General features: G+C 38.1%; 1 protein-coding gene across 1 annotated transcript in view; it reads left to right on the plus strand.

Annotated features, from left to right (window-relative positions):
* The window catches only part of LOC120721224 (CUB and sushi domain-containing protein 1-like), a 412,254-nt gene that overhangs the window by 258,867 nt on the left and 127,407 nt on the right, over positions 1-25,980 (plus strand). The window contains 5 exon segments of the mRNA XM_040011416.1: positions 10,242-10,345; positions 10,485-10,597; positions 14,630-14,812; positions 15,021-15,206; positions 22,910-23,050. Coding sequence (XP_039867350.1) covers positions 10,242-10,345; positions 10,485-10,597; positions 14,630-14,812; positions 15,021-15,206; positions 22,910-23,050 — 727 coding nt within the window.

Genomic DNA, 25,980 nt, shown 5'->3' on the forward strand with positions numbered 1-25,980 from the left:
ACAATATGCAGGCCATAGCTCAGAGTGGATGATCACATAGACTGGACAAAATGTATCAGTAAAGTGCAGCGTAAATAACCATCAGTGTCCATGGTAATGGAAAGACATTCACCAATAGCTGTCTAATTAGCACATTATCTCAATTCGGTGCTTTTTGCTATTCTGGCTTTTGACTGTAATTTGGCAGTCTGACTGTCCATAATTCACAGTATTAGCTCTGTCTTTGGCTCTCATTCCTGAACCTAATGCCTCTCTAGTGAAGGAGGCTGTCAGTGATGATGCATTGGTATCACAAAGTCAACCTTTTTAGTTTTTCTGCACTGGAGTCATCCGTTAGTGGTAATGCATTAATTAAAATTTATGTTGGATTTGCAATGCTTGTACGTTTCTTTGTTGAAAATGCAAAAAATCCTAAACAGTAAAAGGACATTTCTGAACCCACAGCATGCTGCTGTTAGGTATTTTTCTGTTCCATCTCAAAACTCTTTGTAGAATAAATGGAGCTGGAAGGCACAAGAAGTCACAGGTGGACTTTGAAAGTAGGGTCTTGATTTACCCGAAATGAAAAAGAAAAATGACAAAAAGAAGCAATGGAGAACCAGAACTATGGTGAAACCATCAAATAAAAAGAACTAAACTAAGACTATGATTATAAAAGAAAACGAATAATACTAATAGCTTAGCACAGAAAGTCAAAGGAGCTTGCAAAGAAAAGCGTCTGGACTTCTTTAAGTTGCCTGAAGACGTTTCACCTCTCATCCGAGAAGCTTCTTCAGTTCTAAGGTCAAATGGTGGGGAGTCCCAGATTTAAACCTAGTGGGAGTTTCCCCCCAAAGAGGGACAAAAGGACCCCCTGATGATCCTCTAATCGCCTGAGCCAAGGTGTGAAATTGGGTGTGGGTCCCAATCAGCCAGAGTTTCGGGTGAGCTCATTGTGAAACCTGGCCCCACCTTATCATGCGAATTCCTGAGGTCAGATGGCCCAGGATGTGAGTGGGCGTTAAAGCATCTGGGGAGGGAACTCAAAACCGTATTATAGATGGCAGACAGTTGGTGTCGTAAACCACCGCCTCTGTTCAAAGATGGTCGCTCACAGTGGACATAGATGGCTTCTTTCACTCCTCTTTCAAACCATCTGTCCTCTCTGTCCAAAATGTGAACACTGGCATCCTCGAAAGAGTGTCCTTTATCCTTAAGATGCAGATGGACTGCTGAGTCTTGTCCTGTGGAGGTGGCTCTTCTATGTTGTGCCATACGCTTGTGAAGTGGCTGTTTGGTCTCTCCAATGTAGAAGTCTGGGCATTCCTCGCTGCACTGTACAGCATACACCACATTGTTAAGTTTGTGTTTTGGAGTTTTGTCTTTCGGGTGAACCAGTTTCTGTCTGAGCGTGTTGCTGGGTCTGAAGTACACTGGGATGTCGTGAGTTTTTCTGGAGTTTTTCTCCTGAGTTTTTCTGATACACCGGCTACATAGGGAATGACAATGTTGTTGCGTCTGTCCTTCTTATCCTCCCTCGCTGGTGTCTGATCTTCTTTTCTGTGCATCTTTGCTGACTTTATAAACTCCCAATTAGGATAACCGCACGTTTTGAGTGCTTCCTTTATATGTGTGTGTTCCTTCTTTTTTCCTTCAGGCTTAGAGGGAACATGTTCTGCCCGGTGGTGTAGGGTCCTAATTACCCCAAGTTTGTGTTCCAGAGGGTGATGTGAGTCAAAGAGGTGCTGGTCAATGTGTGTGGGCTTCCGATAAACTTCGATGTTGAGGTTGCCATTCTCTTCAATGTGCACAGCGCAGTCCAGGAAAGGCAAACAGTTATCCTTTGTGTCTTCCCTGGTGAACTTGATGTTTTTATCCACAGCGTTAATGTGTGCAGTGAAGGATTCCACTTCTTGTGTCTTGATTTTGACCCAGGTGTCGTCTACATATCTGTACCAGTGGCTGGGTACTCTTCCTTTGAAAGAGCCCAGAGCCTTCCTTTCCACTCCTTCCATGTAAAGGTTGGCTACAATAGGTGACACGGGGGAGCCCATGGCACAGCCATGTTTTTGTCTGTAGAAGCCTTCGTTGTATTTGAAGTATGTTGTGGTAAGGCAGAGGTCTAACAGTGTGCAGATCTGATCGGGTGTGAAGTTGGTCCTGTCTTCCAAGGAGCTGTCTTCTTGTAGTCGTTTTCTGACAGTCTCCACGGCCTCCGTGGTGGGTATGCAAGTGAAGAGAGAGACTACATCAAAGGAGACCATGGTTTCATCTGGGTCCAGGGTAAGTTTCTGGACCTTGTCGGTGAAGTCGGTGGAGTTCTTGATGTGGTGTGGGGTGTTCCCCACGAGAGGTGCAAGGATGGTAGCAAGGTGTTTTGCAATGTTGTAAGTGGCTGAGTTTATGCTACTGACTATGGGTTTGAGTGGGACATCTTCCTTGTGGATTTTAGGAAGCTTCTTGGATGAGAGGTGTAACGTCTTCAAGCAACTTAAAGAAGTCCAGACGCTTTTCTTTGCAAGCTCCTTTGACTACAATGACCTGGATGACTGAGAACCTTCACAGACACTTAGCACAGAAAACTAAATTGACCAAATCAAGAACAATAACGAACATCAATCCATCTATACATTCATTTTCACAACTGCTCATCCAGTTCATGATCACAGGGGGCTGGAGCCAGTCTCTAATATGGCTAACATTTATACCAATCACCATTAATGTTAATCCGCTAACCCCCCTGTTTGCTGCCAAATCCAAACCCAAGGCTTTCCAGTCAACCGTGGCATATAGATGAGCAATGTTATATGTTTAACAAGAGTGTAAATTGGCTAATCAGAGCAATTAGAGGGATTAAAACTAATCTTCAGTCACTATCTACAAAAGAAGCCAAAAAAAAAAAAACCCCCAGCTCTGTTCGTATTAGCTGAAATAAATAACACAATAATATTAAATCTGGATTAGCACAGACGCACAGGTACACACATTTCTTTGCTGAGGCACATTGTTGCCTCAGCAATGACACCTTAATTGCACTAGTAACCAGTCATGGGAGTTACCAACTTCTCCTTTAGTCGTGTTGCTGCAGATGCGACACTTTAGAATTCAATTTCCCCGACACTTTCACACAGCTGTTGCTCAAATCCAGTATGCAGTTTATTTTCTTAAACTGTCCAGCCGACAGGTCAATAGCACTCAAAGGTGCTGTAACACCTCGACAGGGGAAATATTTTGCTAGACAGCAGCTGTTTGCTTTCTTACCACTTAAAGCAGAGGTCACCCCGGGGCAGGTCGGCTACTCATAAACATGTGCCACATCTGGGCACGTTCAGGGTGCGCCACAGAGGCTAGCATGCTCTCCGGTCTATTTTTAAATTGATGGACACTTTGTTTGTCTCACCCGAAAACCCACAGAGCATATATCAATTCTGTGAGATAAAAACTAAAGCTAAGAAGCATTTTTACATGAATCCAGGAGCAAATAGTTCACTTTAAATAAAAATTGTGTAATAAAACCACTGTATCACATAGGAGGTGCTTTGCTAAAATCTGTATGATGATCTTGCTGCTAATGACTTTGGGGGACAAATCCCACCGAATTAAGTCGTTCTTTTGTCTTTGCTGTCGCGAATTTTGCTTCCACTGAGCCTTAATCAGTTTCACTGGCGGTGACAAATCATGAGCATTAGTGTCTGTTGTTAGATTTCTACACCATACATAACATCTAGATTTTAATTTATAAACCCCTTTTGTTTCCTTCTACTTTTCCCCAAAGCACAAATATGTTAATTCTCAGTGCGTAAACAGGTGCTTAGGTGTGAAGAGGGAGTGTGACTCAGAACAAGATTACTCTGGGTTCAGTTTGCACCCCCAGCGTCCAATCTATTGTTATGTCCCTGTGTGTTGGGAAGTTTCCCCTTGGTGATCCGGTTTCCTCACATTAACCAAAGACATGCAGGTCAGGTAGACTGTTAATGAGTGATTGCATATCTATGTTAGACCTCTAATTGCCTGGCCATCTGTCAAGGGTTGCACTCTGCCCTCTTGTTTGAAGCACACAGGGAAAGTTTGTGGCTCTGAAGACCCCGAAAAATAATAAACAACTGAAGACAGAACATGAATGAAAGCTCAAAGCCTTAAAACAAAGAGCAGCAAATTCCCACCTTGATCTATTTTAATGAGAGACTGGCAATAGACCACCCACATAACAATTAGTGTAACAGGAATAACTTCTGAACTGTTTTTATTATTTAACAAATAACAGTGTGTTGACCCTCAGGTGAGTACTAGGTTTTAGCCTCGCCTGCTGGTTTGTGTGAAGTTCTAGTCTCTTTGTACATTTGGAGGTAAAGGCTCTTCCTGGCTGATCAAAACATATTGTTAGGGTGAGAAACTATAAGGAGCCATTTGGTATGCAATCCACTTCTGTATTTGTCCCTCATTGCCTATAGCGGCACAGTGTGTATCCATCGTAAAATTCATTGCAGCTGCAAGATGCAGTACACTGTAAAGATGATTTATAATGCTCTCTTGAGATGGAATGAGAAGCACAAGTACTTCTAAAATTCTGATTAGACTGTCAAAGAAAGGCTCCTAAAACTTAAATCTGGAATTTAAAGAAAAAAAATAGGGATCATTATCGATATAGGTAATCTGTTTTCTATAAGTGACTATTTTCAAAATCAGTTTCCTATAGCTTACATCCCCAAATGGGGTTCGGGTTATTCTATACTTCTTTATTTGGCTGAAAGGCTAAAAGTAATCTACTGGAAAAAGGTACCAGACTCCAATTTGGCAGCTCACCAGTGAGTCAACATAGCTGCACAGTCTCGGCTAGGGAATTCTCGTACACTCTGCTTTTAGGGCAGCTGTTCCCTCTCTGACAAGAGGTCACCTCAGTACATAGTTTTCTTGACAGATTTTTTTTTCTGAACTCGAGGTAGTAAAAACGCATTAAATTTTGGCACGTCGTTATAACCATGCTCACATATGCCTCTCTCTGCTGCTTTAGAATAAAGTTAGTCAGCCTTGTTCCCACGACTGTCAAGGCCCTGTATATCACAAGATTGTGATTGTGAAAATTATTATCAGTCCTGGATACTGAAACCTGGACATGGCATATTCTAGCATCTACCTTTGAAAAAGCCTGTCTTGTGAATTAATTGCGTTCCTTCAGCAAAAAAAAAAAAACATGCTGTAGTTACTATAGGTAACACATATCATCACCTTGAGCTTCTGACTCAAGTGAATGAATCTGGTAAATATGCTATTATGGGAGGAGACACAGATCCCCTGGGGGCTGCGTCAGGAAGGGCATCTGGGGTAAAAAAAAATCTGCCAAATCAAATGTATGGAGCTGCATGCTGTGGTGACTTCTTGCAACAAGGGAGCAGTCAAAAGAAGCTCATGTTAGAAAATCATTTGGCAACAAGGGATCTTGAATGCTCCTGTTATCATGGGTCATTTGAAAGGCTGATCAAATAATGAGTAAATATTAAAAACAACCAAAAAAATATTGATTCTTCTTTTAAAAAGAATTCAGATGTCAGGAAATAAAAACATTGTTTTGGTTTCTGGGCATGACTACAATAAGGAGCTAGCTTTTACAGCCATCAAGACTGAAACAAAACCTATACCCACATGTGTTACCCTCTATAGGGGTCACCTTAGCTTATTTGGCAGCTGAAATGACAGACTGAATGTCATTCATTAGATGTGTGCAGTGCTGACATTTTAACAGGGCTCCAAATCTTCTTTTTTTTTTTAGGGAAAACATAGAACAGCACAACAACAAAGTGAGCGTGGCAGGCCGACTGCTTTCTTTCTGGAGAACCCTAAGTGGGAATAACGATACAGAGAAGCATCAAACCTGCTCTAATACCCTTAAGGAGGAGGATAAGCCTCTCCCAGAACATTTGTAGCCGAGGTTGCAGTGAAGTAATGAACAAAATATAGTGATTTGCGGTTGTGTGCTTTGTGTATTTTTCTTTTACAAGTCAGTGATTTGACTTTGGTCAGAACACGTGTATTTAGGTAGAAAGACACATAAATTATACATTTACTAAATTATTTATTCTTATGAGATAATTTCTCCCCTCTGCTGGTGCACTGTGACTCAGCACAACTGCAGCCTCAACTCAACAAGGGCATTCAGGAAGTAGTCCATCCAATTAAGTCTGTGCATTCTCTAGTACTACCCGAACATAACGCCCCAACAGTGAGGGCATGTGAAAAGACATAGGGGATTCTCCGTTTTAAAATCCCACATTCTTCCATTGCTCCAGGACATTCAGGGGAGGCATGTACCCTGTTATTGCTCTGCTATAGATGAACTGAAATGCTACGGTCTGAGCTGGTAATGTTTTAGAGGTTTTGTTGACTAAAAATGCTCTAAAAGTACCTCTTAGATGACCTCCTTTAGCGTTCACAAAAGCATCAGATTTTGGAATGAGAGAGCGAAAAGATAGTTATCAGCCTCTCTCAGACTGTGGTCACACACTTTGAAGTTCACAGCACTATAACTTTACTGGGTGATTGACTGAAGGTATTTCACTGTAGGGTTGAATTGCTCAGTGCTCTTAACAATGTTTAAATGGCCTATTGAGCTGCTCTTAGCTGCTCTGCTGCTTGCTAATGACCTCAACGTGATAATGCTTCACTTACCCCTTTGAAAGGCATCCACCCTTAAAGAATAACTTTTTTTTTGGATCTTGGAACAGAGCAAATTTCACCAAAGAATATCTCTCTTGAAATACTAGGAAGAAAAAAAACCAGAAATAATGTAGTGAAACCAAAAGCGAATATAGAAAAGTGCTGAAAACCCATTTCATGTGTACAACACATGTTTGTTTGCTTTAGGTGAACATTTTGAAAGGCCCAGAGAGCACTTACCGTTGTTTCCTTCTGCAGTGTTTCTTTTCTTTCTGTCTTTGTTGCTTTCTTTGCTTTAGCGAATAAAGAAGCTAATCTAATGTAGTTTGGGGTTGCAGGCTGCTCTTAATGTCTTTCTAAATGGGCCCATTTGGATCTATTGAACAGTGCTGAGCTTCTTGCTAATGACCTTGTGATAATGCTTCAGTTCCTTTAAGTCTGTAGTCTCCCTTGACTGTCTAGACACACACACACATACGCAAACATAAATAAAGTACAGAAACGTATAAGGCAACAGAAATGCTCACATAACATTGAGTGAAACAGCTGTACCTTAACACTATTCTGCCTCAGTTGTTAAGGCAGATATACCTGAGAAAACCACCTTCGAGACACACACACACACACACACGCACATCAAAGACACACAGTCTTAGATGTGCAGGAACACATACCAAGCCTGTTTTGGATTCTGTTCTGCTTCATTCCCTTTTTGTTATCACCTCTAGCTGCTGCTGCTGCCGCTGCTGCTGCTGTACAGTCTTAAGAACAACTTAAGACTGTACCCTTATTAGAAACAAACACGTATACAGCTCACAATAAAAGCTTTGACTGTTCAAGATTTTATTATTTGTGTATAGATATAAATACCAAATTAATTTACCATTACTTCTATTCATCTACTGTGAGCAGAACATCTTTTTCACGGTATTGGAGAAACATAAAAATGCTACTTCAGTAACGGAGACTCTGTTTCAGTCCTGTTTCACATTTTTATGTCTCTCATATTTATATTTTGATTGAGTGCCTGCAACGAAACAAACCAGGGGATAAATTAAGTATTCTGATTCTGATTTGAGTGTAGCTCTCAACAAGCCGGGTTTAACAAAAAAACAAAGATGCTAACTGAAAAGCTGCAGTTGTTTGTAGCAGTTTTTGTTCTGCAGCTTTTCATTTGTTTGCTTTTCTTACATGTGGCAGAGCAGTGTTAATCATCGCACAGTGGACAATGGTAAAGTGGAATAGTTTGTCTTTTTGAAAATAAATCACGTAACAAATTTGTAATTTTCATGTATCAGAGGCAAAGAAAAAATGTGCCACATCTTAACATTGTGTCCTTAAAAGTGGTTCATAGTTGTTGTTTTTTAATTATTTAAAAAAATAATGATCTTGTATCTTTAAAAGCTAAACAGAAATTCATGTGTTCCTTTGAACCTTCAAATAGAGTAGAAAAATCCATAAACAACTTAAGTATAATGGTTTATTAATGCACCCTGTCATTTGTTGTTAGCCAGGAGTTAATACCTCGCAACGTTGTTTTGCATCTTTTCCCCATTATTTGTAACCATTTGGAGAGACTAAACTTTGCCAGGGGCTGTATCATTCTGTGGATATTCAGAAAGGAAAATGCTTTCTGCAAGTATTGGTCTCATATTTAATAGTCTGCTTCTTAAATGTAAGTTGCTGCTGTCAAAAAGGAACATGTTTTTTTTTTTTCTTTTAACTATTATCCTGTTTGCATATCTGTGTGCACTGCTTTTAAGTGGTGTATATGTATGCAAAGATGCATTGAGACATGTATGAATACAGAATTGTACAGTACACCCATTGATTCACTGCCATTCCTGTCAGATGGCAGCTAATCCCACAGATGATTCCCTATCCTTAAACACTATCTGAACATTTTTATTTTGAGAAAAAAGAAGAAAAAAAAAACATAGCCAAAGGCTCAGCAGTGCATGGCTGATTCTGGCATGTAAAAATGGTTTTTACACTCTTATCACCTGCACAAAGGTTTTTCTTCACTGCAGTGTGATTTGCCTTGTGATGAATCCTCAACCACAATCACATGTTCAGCGTTCATCTTAGTCTTCTAATGCGCCAGAGGCTCACTGATTGAGCTCTTCTTTCTTAGAGGTTTCTTGAAGAGAGCAGAAATATGTCATCATCCACCCTGTCAGGGATATGATCTACACCTAATGAATAATGGACAAGCAGCAAATAATAGAATACCAGTATTAGAGCATACAGCAGATTGATGATCCAATGCTGCATGCAGGCCGCTGCAGCCACAAAAATGCCTGCAAGTAAGGCATTTAGCAGTCGATTTCTGAGAGTTCAACAGCAGAAGCGTGTTTGTTGGATGTCGTGTGTGTGTTTGTGTGTGCAGTGCCCGCAGGTGACTTCATGCAATCTGTGATTGTAAAGAGGATGCTGTTAAATAAAAAGCAAGAGGTGCTTAAATTTCAGACCTTTGTTCTTCTCTTCTCTTAAAGATGGATTATTTCTGGAATAGCACAAAGTCGCCATCAAATTCGTTGTTAGGTCTTTAACATAGCAGCTTTGATTAAACTGTAGACAATTGTGACGTCCAAGGAAACCAAAAGTTTGTGACTCATACTGGTGATATTTGTACCTTAATTTATACAGCAGAAAACTTTCTTCCAACTTCTTGCCCTGAATAATCAGGGTAACATGATTTCCTATGAGAGATAAGATTTATTTTAAATTGCTTAACATATATATTTATTATTAATCTAAAGCCTGACTGGTAATACATATTCAACAACCAGTTTTGTAAGAAGAACCCCATTGTAAGGGCGAGTCCATGGGACCGTTTCTCAAACTATGTCTTGTGTTTCAAGGTAACTTAAAACTTTAGGATCTTAGACTGGTTTTGGCTGGTTAACAGAAGCCACACTGGGGTGCCAGTTAGCTCAGAGTCCACGAAGCTCAGATGCTGGGTTTGAGTCTGACCCATGGCCCTTTGCTGCATGTCATCCCTGTCTCTCTCCACCATACCCCATATGGAAAAGATGTATATAAATCTTATAAAGTTTGTATCTGTCTTTACCCTATAAAGGCAAAAATGACCAAAAAAGATCATTTAAAAAAAAGAAGCATGCTTCCTAGTTCTCCTCTAACATATATTTTTTTGTCATGAACTCATGACACCAAATCAAATCAAATCACTTTTATTGTCACATCACATGTGCTCATACACTGGTACAGCACATGCGAGTGAAATTCTTGTGTGCGAACTTCACAAGCAAAACAGGTGTGCAAAATACAAATACAAACAAAGCAAAGTATAAGAATAGGAATGGGACAATTATAAGAATAAATATATTTAATATAAGAATGTATGCACATTACCGAATATGTATATGAATATGTTCAGGGAAAGTTGTTTGTGGAATTCACATTTCTCTACATGACTTTCAGATTCCCACAGTGATACATGTAATTATAAGTTTCTATTGGCTGAAACTGTAAGGGCGAAAAACCAAGAGATCAAATAAATCCCACAGCGTCTCTGTCTTTCTGTTTCTATGTGGTGGAGTTTGTAACCGTTTCTAAATTTGTTTTCTTGTCTTGTTTTATTTTTCCAGGTAATAAAGCTGTCATTTGAAGAGTTTGATCTCGAGAGAGGATATGACACACTGACTGTGGGAGATGGGGGGAAGATAGGAGATACTCGGAGAGTGCTTTATGTGTAAGAACCACTTTATCTGGGTATAAAAGAACGAACGCATTAATAAAGTATTATTTTAAGTATGACATTAGATTCATGAAATACAAGCAATGACTAATACTGATTATTCAATACTTTATTTTTGTGTATGTAAACGTAGACTCACTGGCTCCAGCGTCCCTGACCTCATTGTCAGCTTGTCCAATCAGATGTGGCTACACCTGCAGTCAGACGATACAATTGGCTCAGCAGGCTTCAAGGCAGTATATGAAGGTATGCCTCACTGAAATACGCACACACACGCACGCACACACACACACGCACACACACACACGTGCATGTAGAATGTAAGAAATGAGTAATGTGAGTTAATTACTTCATTTTGCGTTTGTATTTTTCATATTTACTTTAAGCTGGTAATTATGGAGATAATGATGCAACAGTAAAAACCAAAAACAACATAAAATGTCTTAGCAAGGTGTTGGACCAGTATGTGCGACTAAAACAGCTTCACTATGCGTTAGCATCCTTCTGTTGAAGGAAGAGAACATCATTCCTTCAAATGATATTTCATTCTTTCAATAAGGAGAGATCATTTGGAAGAATATGAACATGATTTACTGAGAAAGAGAAATTAATGTATTTGGCACTTAGACTTCAATGACCCATCTTGGCAGAACAAAATCCCACAGTCATAAGATTTAGGACAGGTATGTATATCCTGCATCATAAAATAAAGGTGATTAGTCAGAATAACTTTGTATTGATTTGCAATGACCGTTCACTTTGAGGCAAGCAGTGGTCTCAAACAGCATCAACAAATTGCCTCTCATAATATATCAATCCTAGATCCTCTCTGTGTAGATGTCAAGTCTTCAGGTCCTGTAAATTATTTTGTTTGTCAACAGCACATATTCATTGTTATTTTTGAACAAATAGTCATGACACATCTTTTATTATATTGATATAATTGATTAAATACTGCATCCTACCATGTTAGTGACACTCATGAATTAAACTGTACTAAATCAACTTGAGCAAAATTAAATTAAGCCAGAGAATAAAACAGGCAAATAGAAAAGTAATTTCATAAATATAGGGATAGACGTCTAATGCCCCCCCCCCCAAAAAAAAACAAACAAAAAACAAAACAAAAAAAAAAACTGCTTGTCAGGGCCGGATAAAAAGACTAAAAATGACAAATCATCTGAGACAAAATCAAGTCCCGGACAGACCAGAGGAGTTTGTGAGAGCCAGAAAGAGAAACAGGGACAAAGGTTATGCTCTTGGTTTGCTTTGCTGTGTTTGATTTAGTGAAGTTTTCCAGGGTCAATTACTTTTCAAAGGAATACGAACGGTCTGCTGAACTATAGAAAATCTGTGCGTGTGTGCATGTGTAACTGTGATGAGAGACACTGAGCGTTATGTAACAGGTATTCTTTGGCTTAATATGAGACTGGCCTACCACTGACCACTGATTTTATATGTTTTGTATTTGTCCTGATGCCGGGGCTCATGACTCAAAACTCCTATTTGATCCACTTTATATAAATTACAAGGCTATGACATATGACAAAACTGAAAGGAAAGAAAATAAAACCCAAAACTAAAAAAAAAACAAACTTTGCAGACTTGATGCAGTAGTTTCTGCTTTTTTTCCCCCCTCTGGCCAGCCGAACAAGTGCCTGTGGTGTATGTTGTGAGTGTGTCCTTGCGTTAATACTGTGATACTGTCAAAAAGGATAATGTCACCACGTAACAACCTTTGATCAGTGTTACCCCTTGAGCATGCTTACATTTTCAACCCTGAAGGGAAACTCAATGTGTGTCTTGTTTTTGGCATCACGTTGCACTTGTGAAATCTTGCCTGCTGTGTGTGCGTGTGTGTTTGCGATTACTAAAGAAAGACAGAGTTAGTGTCATAAACACGCAGCACATTATGATAATTGAGGCTTTCAGACAAATGTAACTGTCATCAAAAGTGCAACAATATAAATTGTGCAATCTTGAATGAATGTAATGAATGAAAAATCTGGACTGAATGCCTTTAAGATTGAACAATGTAAGAAGTATCAGCATATAATTTTTTATTTTTTTTAGGTAGTAGATCTGCATTTCAATTTGAAGTACTGAAATAAAACAAAAAAAAAAACTTTTATACTTCACTTTTTGATATTTGACTGTTAATGATACAACAAATAATACATCAAGCAAGTTTATTTGAAACAAATTTTTGGCATTAAAATACACTAAACACGATTCTGATCTTTATTTTATTCATTCAGATTTTTTATTTGCTTTTTAATTATGTACTTAGATTGCTTGTAAGAGGCACTGTGTGCAGTGTGTGGCTCTGAGCATAGGAAAAAAGAAGCGTAAAATATTTTTGTTCAGATGTAAATATATAATCTTCACTTCAGTAAAAGTCTAAAAAGTAACATTAGAAAGAAACAGCTCAGAAGAGAGAAGCATTTACAATGATAATGGCAGACTTACCGGGGGCTCAAGATTGCTGATATCCATCCTGACACTCATCAACTGCGTGACAGCTAGCTATGGGCCACCAACATGCCTCCTGCTTCTTTGAGTATTCTGTTCTTGTGGGTGCAGTTACATCCCAGAAGATAGCAAAAGTGTTGAACACATGCACACATACACACAGCTCACCTTGAGATGTGTTTGCCCAAAGCGAATCCAGCAGCATGGTGGAGCATGTGTTACAGGATGACAGACGTCTGGTAGAATGTCAAATTTTAAAGTAGGGGAGCGAGGGGAATGGGATGGATAAAAAACACACTCCCATTAAGAGAAGAAGGGATAAAAATGAGTCACAAATGAATAGAACAGGATTGCAGGCCAGGTCGACAGTACTGCTAATGTGACACCAATGCCAATAAAACACAGTGTATCAGACTTAGAGAGCTGGAGCAATAAGAAGACGCATAATGGAAGAGAAGGACAGGAACTATTTAAAAGGAGTACTGCCAGAGACAGAGGAAAGGGTGTAAATAAGAGAACACAGGGCAGGCACAACATACTGTATGTGTCTTAAAATGTGCACAAGGGAAGTAGGGGAAGTCATATTTTATACCACGTCACAAACATTAGCATTGCTCTGTTCAATTTCCACCTCCTGCTGATTACTTAACAAGAGTGTGCATGAATCAGTGTGTGTGTTTTCATCTACCTGTGCGTCTCCACTTATTGTTTTGCTGTTCACAATTAGAGCTGAATTACACCACAATTACCTTGATGGTAATTAGCTTTGAGGTAGGAAACAAAATGAAGTTTTGCCCGTTGAATTTCAGGTTGCATTTCACTTCTTAACGCAACAGCGTAATATAACTGATGCTAGACATGTTCGCTTCACTTTCTGCTCCATAAAGCAATAACATCACCCCCTTCTGACTGAAGCCTTTGCATTCAGACAGCTTGAAAAGAGCCCATTTGAATTTTCCTGACTCGTTCAAAAACAAACACAATAAACGAAACATTCCGGATATTCTTAAGCCAAATCATAATTCTCCTTTTTTGTCTGTTTTTCTGGGGGGTATATTTTGTATACATATTTTGTCCTGATTTTTGGCATAGCTTTGTTGTTTACCCTTTTGCATGTGTCATTATCAGTTCAAATGCATTTGTACAGTTTCTTGCCCCCATTTTTCAAGGAAGTTGATTTTAAATAAGCCCTTGTGAAATGGCAAATAAATGTTTCTGTTTCTGTATTATTTTTATCCAAAGAATTTGATCCATTTGCTACAATTATATCTGGCAAGTCTAGAAGGACCTTAAGATTATTTGATTTAAGCTGATTCACTCTCCATACATTTGGATGCAATTCAGTTTAATTCAACTTTATTTATATTGTACCAAATCACAACAAGTTACCTCAGGGCACTTTATGTTGTAGGTTAAAGACCTTACAATAATACAGAGAAATCCTCAACGATCAGATGACAGTAGGCCTCCAACAGAACAAGGCTCAGGGAGGAGCAGCCATATGCTGCGAACAGCTGGGGGTGAAAAGAAAATATTGTACATGCTCAATTTTCCAGGAAAGGTAGCTTTTACAGCAACCTTGTAACGTGGAACATTTATTTAAATTATTTCAAGGCCATCTTGTAATCTGTTGCCGAGTTTGCATTGATTTAATACACATGCTATCTCAAAATCAGTGTATGCATGCCATTGCCATTTAACTCCTCCTCGCAAATACAGGCAAAACAACGCCTTATCTAAAAACTAACATGTACATGACGTTGATTATCAAAATAAAATGTGACTTTCTGCATTTGTGTATTACAGAGATCGAACGAGGCGGCTGCGGCGATCCTGGGGTGCCCACATTCGGTCGCCGTAGCGGTGACCGCTTTCAACATGGTGACGTGTTGACCTTCTTTTGTCAGGCAGCCTTTGAACTTGTGGGAGAAAGAACCATCACATGCCAGCACAATAATCAGTGGTCTGGCAATAAACCCAGTTGTGTCTGTAAGTCTACCATTTCTGTGTCTGTGCTAGTTGTTCTTTCTGTTTGTTTTCATATTTAATTTTTTATTATCGTTGTTTTTTCTTGTTTGCTTTTGTACTTTGTCTGTCAGCGTCTGCCTTTCTGTTTTCACTCTCAGCCAGCTACCTGAAAAAATAACATTCTGTTTTCTTTCCTTCTTTCCTTCTTTCCTTCTTTCTTTCTTTCTAGTCTCATGTTTTTTCAACTTCACGGCCCCATCAGGGACTGTATTGTCCCCAAACTACCCAGAGGAATATGGAAACAACCTGAATTGTGTGTGGTTGATCATTTCTGAACCGGGAAGCCGCATTCATCTCCTCTTCTCTGACTTTGACCTGGAGCCACAGTTCGACTGGTTGGTGGTCAAAGATGAAGGTAACTGCATGTTTATATTTTGCTCTGTTCTTTTGTGGTGTGGTTTTAAGAGGTAAACCTCAGTATACAGTACTTAACAAATTTATTAGGCCGCCACCCAGAGTAAAGTTTATGCTACAGCTGCTCTAAATTAACAGTATTTGTAATCACCTAAATTGTTTTTTAATGTTTCTGTAATGGTTAATCCACCAGTATGTGCAAGCTCTTTAATTGAAATGACATTTTAATGCTAAAAATAATTATTGTTTTTAACCATGAAGTAAAAAAAATAAAAACAGTTTTTTTTTTTAATGTTTTTAGTGCAGTTCTACAATCTTTTTTTTTCATGACAGGTGCTCTAATACATTTGTTAATCATTGTGCATATGTATTTAGCTTATGGCATAAATATTGGTCCGTGTGACCAATTGAAATAGGTGAAAAAGACATATGTGGTGGTGGGGTGGAGCGGGGAGGTTGGGAGTGTTTCTGAAATTCGCAGCTATTAAATCCTGTATCAGCTGGTAAAGAGAATTGCTGAGTGGATCTCATTGATGGGTTGATGAATGATGGGCACACTGGATGTGTAGTTGTAATGTAATATTTATCATTTCAACACTTGCATAGCTTTCCACTTCACATAAAACACAGAGCAATTAGATTGCTGTTCCCCATTGTAATAAAGGTTATTGATTTAAACTGAATCAAGTCAAGCCCATGTTTGACTGGCTGATCATTAAAGATGAACTTGTGTATAATTGACTAGCACTATTCTTTTTTTTTTTTTGTCTCTGTAGAACCTTTTTTAAATTACAGGGCAATTATCGCTGTTACAATGGGCTAACTGAAATCAGTTCAGTTATTGCTTTGAAGTCTTCCAGTTTGCTCTGACTGGTGATAAATCTCTGTCACAAGGAAACCACAGTGTATCTGTGCCTTCAGGAACAGAGAGCAAAAAAAAAAACCCTCAATGATCTGCTGTACTTGAGTTTTTATTATATGAAAATCCATCTAAAGTCAGCCACTTCCCTTCAGTTTGGTACCAATAAATATCAAATTAATATTACTAATATACTTCAATTTATAACAAACTACTATGAAGATGTAGTTTGTTTGTAAACTGCCTGTAAAGATGGATCAGCCATTAAAATGCTAGAAATGTTCATATTGATTCTCAAAAAAAGGGAGAAAAAAGGAACGTGGAATATATATATATATAAAAAACATTTAAATAAATTCCCATAATGATACAGATAAAGCATTATTCTGATGCTGATGCACGATTCCTGTACTCTTTTTGGAATCCTTCATGAAATTGCTTAAAAATATATATTTTCATCTTCTTTTTTGGATTTGCATAAATTTATTTAAAAAGTAATCTTTCATCTAAATTCAACCATGTAAATCTCTTAACGTTTATTATGACATATTTATTCAAGGTATAGGAACTTTAAATTCAAATTTCATAACAATTTATTTACAAAAGTCAGAATTAGGTCACAGTTCAGTGTTGTCTGTCCTGTAATGCAGAATAAAACATATCTTTTGGACATGTGCGCTGGTTTTCAGCACATCTGCTCAATTCTGCAGTGGTGCCTGTTGCTCTCTCCTAATGAGCCTTTTTTCTATCTACTGCTGCCAGCCTGTGAAAGTTGTGGATGGCACACAGAGAACTGTCATTATTGTGTTTTGTGTGACAGCCTTCTGCTTTAAAAGGGCAATTCCAGCGCTAAAACTTTTAATGCCAGCGGTGGCTTCAAAATATGTCCTTACATTCTTCTTCTTTATATAGACAGTAAGCTGAAGGAAAATCCCAGAAATCAAGGGTGACATAACATGAGTGAATATTGCTGATGTAAGCTATAGCGCAGGCTCTAATGCAGGGCTGTGCAATGCAAGCACGTTTATTTTCAGGCACAGATCTTACATCACCGAAAAACTTACTAAAAGTCCAAAATTTCCAATAAAAAAAAAATTCTGCTGAGTATCCAAAAATCCTCATAGTATATCCAAATTAACCACATTTTCCAAATTAACTGTACTTCAGCGCTGAAGTGAGAAATAAATGGATGGCTTAAAGCTCATTCTGTATGCCTGTAGTAAATAGAGTTTTTCCATACCAACAAACTGAGGTAGAGAAACGTGGTGGTTTGCATGCTACCTGATTTTCCCTGGAGTATTCACCATTACTGCACCCAATAATTGTTTTTCATAAGGTTAGCTACTAATTGAACATCCACTTTTCACAGATTATGCTTTTTAATCGGTTATCGGTTCTTGGGCTGATGAACACAAACAAATATTTACAAAGATTTATTGATGCCAATTCATTGCCGATGATTGATTGGCTGTGTCTAATTATATGTCCTCGTGTCACATAATCAAATGTCTAAAATATCATTGAATTATGCAGCAGAGGCAATCACTCAAACTCTGCTTTTATGCCTTTATAGAAAAGAAATCAGATTTCTATTCACTGAAGGTTTTATATCAACTTGACACTTATGAACTTGCCTTCTTTTGTATTTCTGAATAAAAGAACATGAAATCACAAATGGCAAACAAAAGTGAACAAAGGAACCTCCGTAATAACCCATAAATCCTCTGAGTGGGGCAACAGCAGCATGAAATCCATGCAAAAAAAAAAAAAAAAGATGACACTTTGGGCTACATTTTGAATGGCATGAAAATGGTTAACTTAATCAGAAAGCCATTATTGTCATCTAATATAAGAGAAGATAGTGACAGACTATTACAAAGGCTTTTCTCTAAATCTCTCCGCTTAGATAAGATAACGTAGGATCTTGGCACTCTTTTAGCTATTGTTACGTTGATTCTATTTCCTTCCTGGTCTCTTGCCTATCAATGTAATAATGAATAAGTGAAAGGGCTTTTGAGTTGCTAGAGACTAAAGAGGCTGGCACTTTACAACTCAGTTACTGTGTAGCTTAATTGTGTCTAAGTGCATTGGATCCTAAAATTCAAGTCAAGAAGGAAATAAAAAGAAAAGTTTCTATGGGAGTGTTGTGAAGAACAGCATCTTTATCAGTGAAGTGGTCTTGAAACTCCCTTTCTGTCCCTTGAAGTGATGTCAGCTTACATTGATTTCCATTGCCATCTCTGTTACCTTTAAAAATTCATATGAATTTCATAAAGTCAATAGTAAGAAACTGTCGGTTTTCAGTCTTTTAGCGATCGTCAATAAATTTCATCTCATTCCAGTGTATCTGTTTATATCTGCACTTTTAAAATAGCTAACTAAAAAAAAAAAAACCCTACACATATGCATTGTAATAGCTTTTTCCCTCAAAACCTGTAATCAAAGCATCAGCTGGTTCACTGGAATGTCAGAAGATTAATACACTTATTGACCAGAAAGGCAATTACAGCAGCACTTCTCACCTCCACAGAAGAAATTGCTGCAGAAGAAGAAAGTGACCAAAACAGCAACTTTAGACAAACATTACCTCCACATTTAAATGAAGTTAAAAATTGAGTAACATCTGTATTAAAAGTTTATGTACAAGCAAAAGGCAAAAAAAGAAGGTTGCAGAAAAGTCAAAATAATGACAATGATATTCAGCATCCATACCAGCGTGCATATGCTATATGTAGTGTTCCTTTATAAATCACCTTAAAAATGTTCCTATATTCCACCCAGGCTTGTCCAACAGATCAATAAAAATCCCTCATGAAGACTGCTGCAGATACAGGACAGTGACACTGAGAGAGTGTTGGCTGCTGCTGATGCTGTAGTTGCACTAAACAGGAAATTCTTGCAATTTGAAGTGGTGAAACATGGAGGTGTGCTGTGCTACACCATACGAGTGTCAAGATCCTGATTGAGGCATGCAGACCATCGCTTCCTGTTTGGCATTATGTAAGCGTCTAGACACAGAAATAGCTGAAAAAACAAAACACATTCTCAGTATCTGCAAATCATTGTTTAACTCTACAAATTCACCAAGGGTGGGGTTTTTTCATAGATGATTGTGAAAGCTGATGGAAAGATGTACGGTGAGAAGGCAGAGTGTTTGGCAACCTGGTGTTGCCATCGCGCAAGGCCACGATGCTTCAAAAGACAGCATATGTTCGCCGAAGCAGTTTTATCCAAATAATATCATCAGAATCTAATATAATCTAAGAAAATGAAATTCATAATTGGTGAGATTTAAATAGTATTTCCATTTTCAGTGCTCTCTTTGCCACATATACTGTATAAAATAAATAATTGTGGATATTTGTAAAACAAAATATATATATATATATATATATATTATATTATATATGTCATTTCATCACTTTCAGTTGAGAAATAAATTACAAGATGATTTTCTGATATGCCCTGCCAGACTTTCAGGAATCTGCCACCTGATGCAATCTGGCATCATCCTCAGTATTTAAGCCAAACCTTGTGCTCCACAACTGACCAGGACTACTGTGGGGATCACGCAATCTGACTCTTTCATCTGAGCTCTGCAGATGTGCTAATGCAATGTTTTCGGTTGTGTAATAATAATAAAAAATGGATCATAGTTTTAAATGGTTACAAATGGAGTTGACGGGTATATTACACTATAGAGATGTTCTTATGAAATTATTATTGTGCTACAAGCAAAAGCACATGATCACGCTGCTGGCCTAAAATAAGTCACATTGCAGATTTATGTGATATATGTTGTTTAATATTTATTGAAATTCATCACGTGATAAGGGATCATTGTAAAATTTCAACATTTGTGTTTAAATCCCTCCAGTCTCCGCAAAGTTTCCAATGTATGGCTCAGAGATTCTGTACTAATATACATATAGCCAGAGGTGGGAAGTATAAATACTTTGTTAGGGTACTTAAGCACAATGTTTTAGGTATCTGTAATTTACTTAAGTAGTTTTGACGTGTGCAAAAGTCGGGGGGGGGGGGGGGTCGTTTGTTTTTTCCACAATACCGAGAAACAGGTATCCTTAAGTTGTGGTTGCAGTACTTCAGCATCTAACTACCCTGCTGAAGAGGAGCGAGCATAAAGGGACTGACAAGTTTTTTTTTAAAGGGCAGGTCATTTCAAATTATTGTGAGTTCAACAAAGATCAGTGTGTTTGCGGATGTTTGTTGAGCCGTCGCCGTTGCATTTGAAATTTGTCAATTGCAGAGAGGTTTGTCGTACAGTGTGTTGCTAGCTAAAGGTCCAGCTGCTGTATATCCCAGAGAGAGAAAAGAAAGAGGGCTAACTTCACTCAGAGATGGAGAAAGATAAGAAACACAGGAGAGGAGAGGAAGAAGAGAGGTCAGATTTATAGGTAAGGACTGCTCAGTGGTCTTTGAATATGTGACATCATGCTTTTTTCATATTGTGAAACATGCTGTAAATCAAACTGAGTGGACTAACTGTGTAATTTAAAGGTTGCATAAAAAATACAGGTTAGTGCAGAATAAACAGGTTAGTTGGCTGTACTGTGATGGATTTAAAGTAAAGAACTGTGTGTGACTGGTGCACAGTATCTGTGGTTTCATGCTCAGAGTTGGGTTACATCAAGTGTAGCAGAGTGGATTTTAGATGATGATGCTTAGATTCATTGACTGAAATCCACCTTCATACCAATTTTATACCATTTAGAAAAAGAAAAAAAAAGACAGCCAGTCCGTGTAGAGGATAGAAATCAGCCAAGACAACTCATGAAACATCTGTTGAATTCAGTTGTGTATGTCCACAAAGAGCAGGAGATCAGCTGACCACAGCCTGTACACTAAGAAAATCTGTTGGAGCCCTTAATAGAAATCATTGTGAGTTATGATTCTTTTGTCCACACTGAGCATTATCTGCACCTGCTGAATCCCACTTAAACCATTGACTATACACATTTTCCTGTTTCCTGTTTCCTCCGAAGAGCTACTTTTACTTTCTTACTTTGAGTACATTTCAGAGCCTGTACTTTTTTCTTTTACTTACTTGTACTCAGTACAACTTTTACTGGAGTATTTTTAACAGGAGTGTTTGTACAGAATACTGTATAAAAAAGTATTAAGTGCAGAATGTCTGTACTTTTTCCATCTCTGTATAAAGCCCCTTTATTTTTGTCTTTGCAGATCCATACGTTCCCATACTTTTCTTTAAAGGCCTGTTTGTACCACTGTGGTTATATATCTGGTTCAAAACATAAGACATTGAGCCACATGAACAAGGGAAATTTATAGCTGTCCAAGACCACAATAATTACCACCTGTCTATTTCTCTTACCCATGCACCAGAGACTGCAGATGTTTCCTGTGACCTGTTATATTCTTTCATTACCATTTTGGGATCCTTTTTTATAGAGTATATGTACATATCCCAGTGATCTCAAGCTGGAAAGTTGCTTTTCTATGTGCTGTAGTCTAGTTTTTATGACACTCCCCCCTGATTCTGTCGTTGCTGCTTGGATCACTGGGGAGCGCACTGAAGAGTAGAATATCTTCTTCCAAACAAAAGTTTATAACTACTTTTTGCAGTAAATGGTCTGATGCTGTGACACAAATGTCTTAGACAGACCTGAGGTGATGTATGATTACAGCAGTACAGGCGAAGGGGTGGAAGTTTCAGACTATTCAACTCATATAGAGTGTGTCCTTTTATGACTGTCTAGTGATACCTCAGTGTTGGAGCACACTGAAACATACCAGCTAGGTTATGCTATTCATTGCAATGATGTACCCTGAGGGGATGATGAGTACTTGGAACAAGATAATGCTCCTTCCCATGGTGATGGAATTGTCCGGAAATACATGGTTCAATACTCATCGAGGTGAAATACCATCAATGACCCAGACACCACAGTCACCTGATATTAGTCTCTTGGGCATTCACTCAAATGCAGCATCTGTACAAAAGAGCTTCTATGTATCATCTTTTGGCAAGCATGACACACTAATGTGTGTCTGGTTTCCTTTTATACTCGGATCTTCAGGTTTCTTGCTTGTTATTTGGACCAATGCGATAGTACACAGGTGTTGCTTTCATGCTATGAGTGTTCAAAATTGGAAATTGGAAATAATCTTCGAGATAGGTGTCCTCGGGATAATGCCATTTTTGTTCAGTTAACACGTTAAAGGGTCATGAATGAATCCCTTTCTTGTCTCTCTGTACTAGGCATGTTTACATCTAGTACTATTTAGTAGTAACTGTTACTATACAGTGCATTCAGTATGGAAGACTGTCTACTTTTACTGGAGATTTCTTCCTATATTTTTTATTTTTTTTAATTGATGTTGTTGTTGTTGTTTTAAATTCTAAGCATGCAGAGAAGCAAGTTATCCTTCAGCGGTCTATAGTTAACATTGACATTTTAACAGACTTTTCTTTTTGTTTTCATTAAAACTCACAACAGTTGTTAGGCTTTACCAGGACCAGCTTAATCATTTAGATTCATTTAGATTGTCAGTTATTTGAATGTCAATAATTTGTTACTCCATGAATACATTTCATACTTTGGCACTTCTACTTCTAATGCTTAAATAAAGCATTATGTGCTTATCATGCATATTACTAAGCATTTAGCAAGTGTGTCAGGAACTGCTAAATCATCTCAGTGTTTTGTTTTCGCTTAACCCTAATTACACCTAATTCACCTCTTTGAGCTCCCTTGGGATGAGCCTTTCTCTTTCCAAGTCTGGCCTGATTTTATACAGGATAAATTAGATAAGCAATATTAAATGTCTCTCTAAAATAATGTTTAAATTGTGCTTGATTTTAGGTCTGTCTGAGCCAACAACATTTGGGACATTCTCAGGAAAAGATGTTCCATCACAGATCGCCTCAAACGGTCATATCATGAGACTGGAATTTCAGTCTGATCATTCAAATACTGGGAAAGGCTTCAATATCAGCTATACCAGTAAGTATCAACTACCTACTTATCGCTCAGTCTATTTGTTGTTTAGGCCGTAGTAAACACCCTTAGTTTACTAAGTCACTGGGGGAAAATGTGTAATCTCAACCAGTTGGTGAGCGGTTACTGGAAGTTGCAAACAAAGAGACTAGTCAGTAGCCCACTGGCACTAGGAAAAATTTGTGCTTCTACAGTGGTCCCTGGAGACTGACACTAGGTGAAATCGGTTGCAAAGTGGTATGAATTGTGCACTGAAAACCTTCTTGGTTGCCTGCAGATTACTGTGATTGCTTGTAGTTTGCATGGAAGATGCGGACTTGTCTGCAAAAACTCAGAAACTCTTGTGAAAAGCATGACGAAAACCAGAAATGGATTTGCATTGAAGTAAAGATGCACCATTTGAAATGTGTTGGTGGATGTCCTCTATTTCAGCTCTCTGCTGCAATTTTTTCCCATTTTTCAGCTACTCCGTGAGTAGTTATTGAGCATTAGCAGAAAGATCTGTGTCTTCTGTGCATACTGCAGTGACTATGATAGTCTACTAGTCACAAAGAGGATTTGGGGTAGCAGCCTCTTTGCAACCAACCAAATATCCATGGAGATCTCTACCAGCGTACTACCTCATTGTTGTATTTGAATTTGGTTTTGTGATGTGGCAATTTTTGTGTTTAAATTTTTTTTAAGTAACTGTCATTTTTTTTTCCCCAGCAGTTCTTCTGACAAATGACAGCATGTCGTTTTGACACTTTGACAAATTTTTATTCAGAATACTTCCAGTGGCCACTTCAGTGGAGTTTTGATAGCAGAAATTTGTTAAACAATACGGACATTCCAACAGTAAAACTGAGATACAACACTTCTACCACCATGTAATCAGAGACAAAAGCAGAAATCAGTTCTCAACATACTGCAATACATTATGTTCTAGGGTAGATCCTAGCGAGTGTCCCTTTTTTTTTTTTAAACAAGTGATGATTTACTGATTATCAAGCTGAGTATTGCTATGTAACTCAATGCACATCTTTAAAACATATAAGCTAAATTTACAACTAAATTCTGAGGATTTGCTTCCGGAGCTTGTTGTATAGCTAGTATCTTCATATACTAGTTAAGATCCATATTAAATATAGCTCAGAGTAAAATACCTTTTCATATGCTAACCACCTCAGAATGGCACTTCGTTATGATTAATATAATACCGACATCAGCATTACTGCACCTGACGTTACCTTAACCTGTCCTGTTTGACGACTTCTGCTTGACTGATCCTATATGGTAAATGGCCTGTATTTGTACAGGGCTTTTCTAGTCCCTAAGGACTCCAAAGCGCTTTACACATCCAGTCATCCACCCATTCACACACACATTCACACACTGGTGATGGCAAGCTACATATGCATGTCTTACTCAACTTTCACCCAGTTAAGCCTGTCCCATTGTCAGAGTTTGAACCCAGCTACTCCATCCTGTATATTTATCCACTCTAAGCTGAACTAGTTCTGCCTGAGTGATTCAGATTCATTCAGTGTGATTACCATGCAGTTTTGCACCATTTCACACACTGCCTCCCAAATGACCTTGTCTTTGGCTCTTCCTTTAGAGGTGGCATTTGACAAATGAAAATAGTGTGTGTGTGTGTGTGTGTGTGTGTGTGTGTGTGTGTGTGTGTGTGTGTGTGTGTGTGTGTGTGACAAATGAAAATAGTGTGTGTGTGTGTGTGTGTGTGTGTTTTAACCTAGTGGAAAAAAAACTGAGCATAAATAATAACAAAGTGTACTATTTCAAATCCTAACACAAATGAAAGGTTTGATGCACCTCAAATGAAAAAATAATACGCAGTTAAATAAAAATCATATTAAATTAAATGCCTCTCAAACTTTTTACCTGACAGAAAAGAAAAATGCTGAAATACATTCATATAGTTTTTAGTGGTGAAACTTTTTGAAAATGTAATTTGAAAACCTGATGACATAAATTCTACACTGGGACTTAAAAATATCAAACATATTGTGCTGTTTCAGTAATTTGGTCTATTAACATTTTAATGCATATATGAATATCAAGAGGTTATGCTGTGGGTATATTTATATGAATTGTGTTAGAAACTCAAGAATGAATGCAAGACTGTGCAGTTATTTGGTGAAAGCGGTGCACTGGGAACAAATAACTGTTCGCAGATTTGAATCTATCCTACAAATAAATTGATCCTATATATTATGAGGACATCATGCGTAAAAATGTGCTTTAGCCTATGACAGCTAAGGTTATTAATGATAGATTCAAAATGGAATATATCCAAATTCTGTTTTTATCACTTTCAGAGGGAAGAAGATGATCATTTCCAATTTAATCTACTGCAAAAAACAATTTTGATCTTATATATGTTCACTTTTTGTTTCTTTAACAATTTGTTTTAAACTAAACCATACTTTGGGCAAAAAGAGACTGGACTCACTATTGTCCCTTGAGGTAGAAAGTGGAACTACTTTAGCGCTTGGTGCTAGCTCAGTGGTGTCCAAACCCAGGCCTCGAGGGTCAGTGTCCTGCAGGCTTTAGATGTGTCCTTGATCCATCACAGCTGATTTAAATGGCTAAATTACCTCCTCAACATGTCGTGAAGTTCTCCAGAGGCCTGGTAATGGACTAATCATTTGATTCAGGTGTGTTGACCCAGGGTGATATCTAAAACCTGCAGGACCCGCCCTTGAGGCCTGGAGTTGGCCCATCCCTGACCTAAAGAATCAGATGTCCACTTCAACTACAAAACAATGCAAGAATAAATTTATACATGGAACAGATTTAGACTCTTGGGATAAGTAAAAACTCTGAATAAATAAGTCTAGAGTTAGACTGATCTGAGACTTTCCCACATTATACAATATTGTTGACATTCTTGACAGCATTGACATTGTTGACAATATTGTGGACCCAGTGTG

Source organism: Simochromis diagramma, unplaced genomic scaffold (genome assembly GCF_900408965.1).
Source record: "Simochromis diagramma unplaced genomic scaffold, fSimDia1.1 OVJJ01000603.1, whole genome shotgun sequence".
NCBI classification, from domain to species: Eukaryota; Metazoa; Chordata; class Actinopteri; order Cichliformes; family Cichlidae; genus Simochromis; species Simochromis diagramma.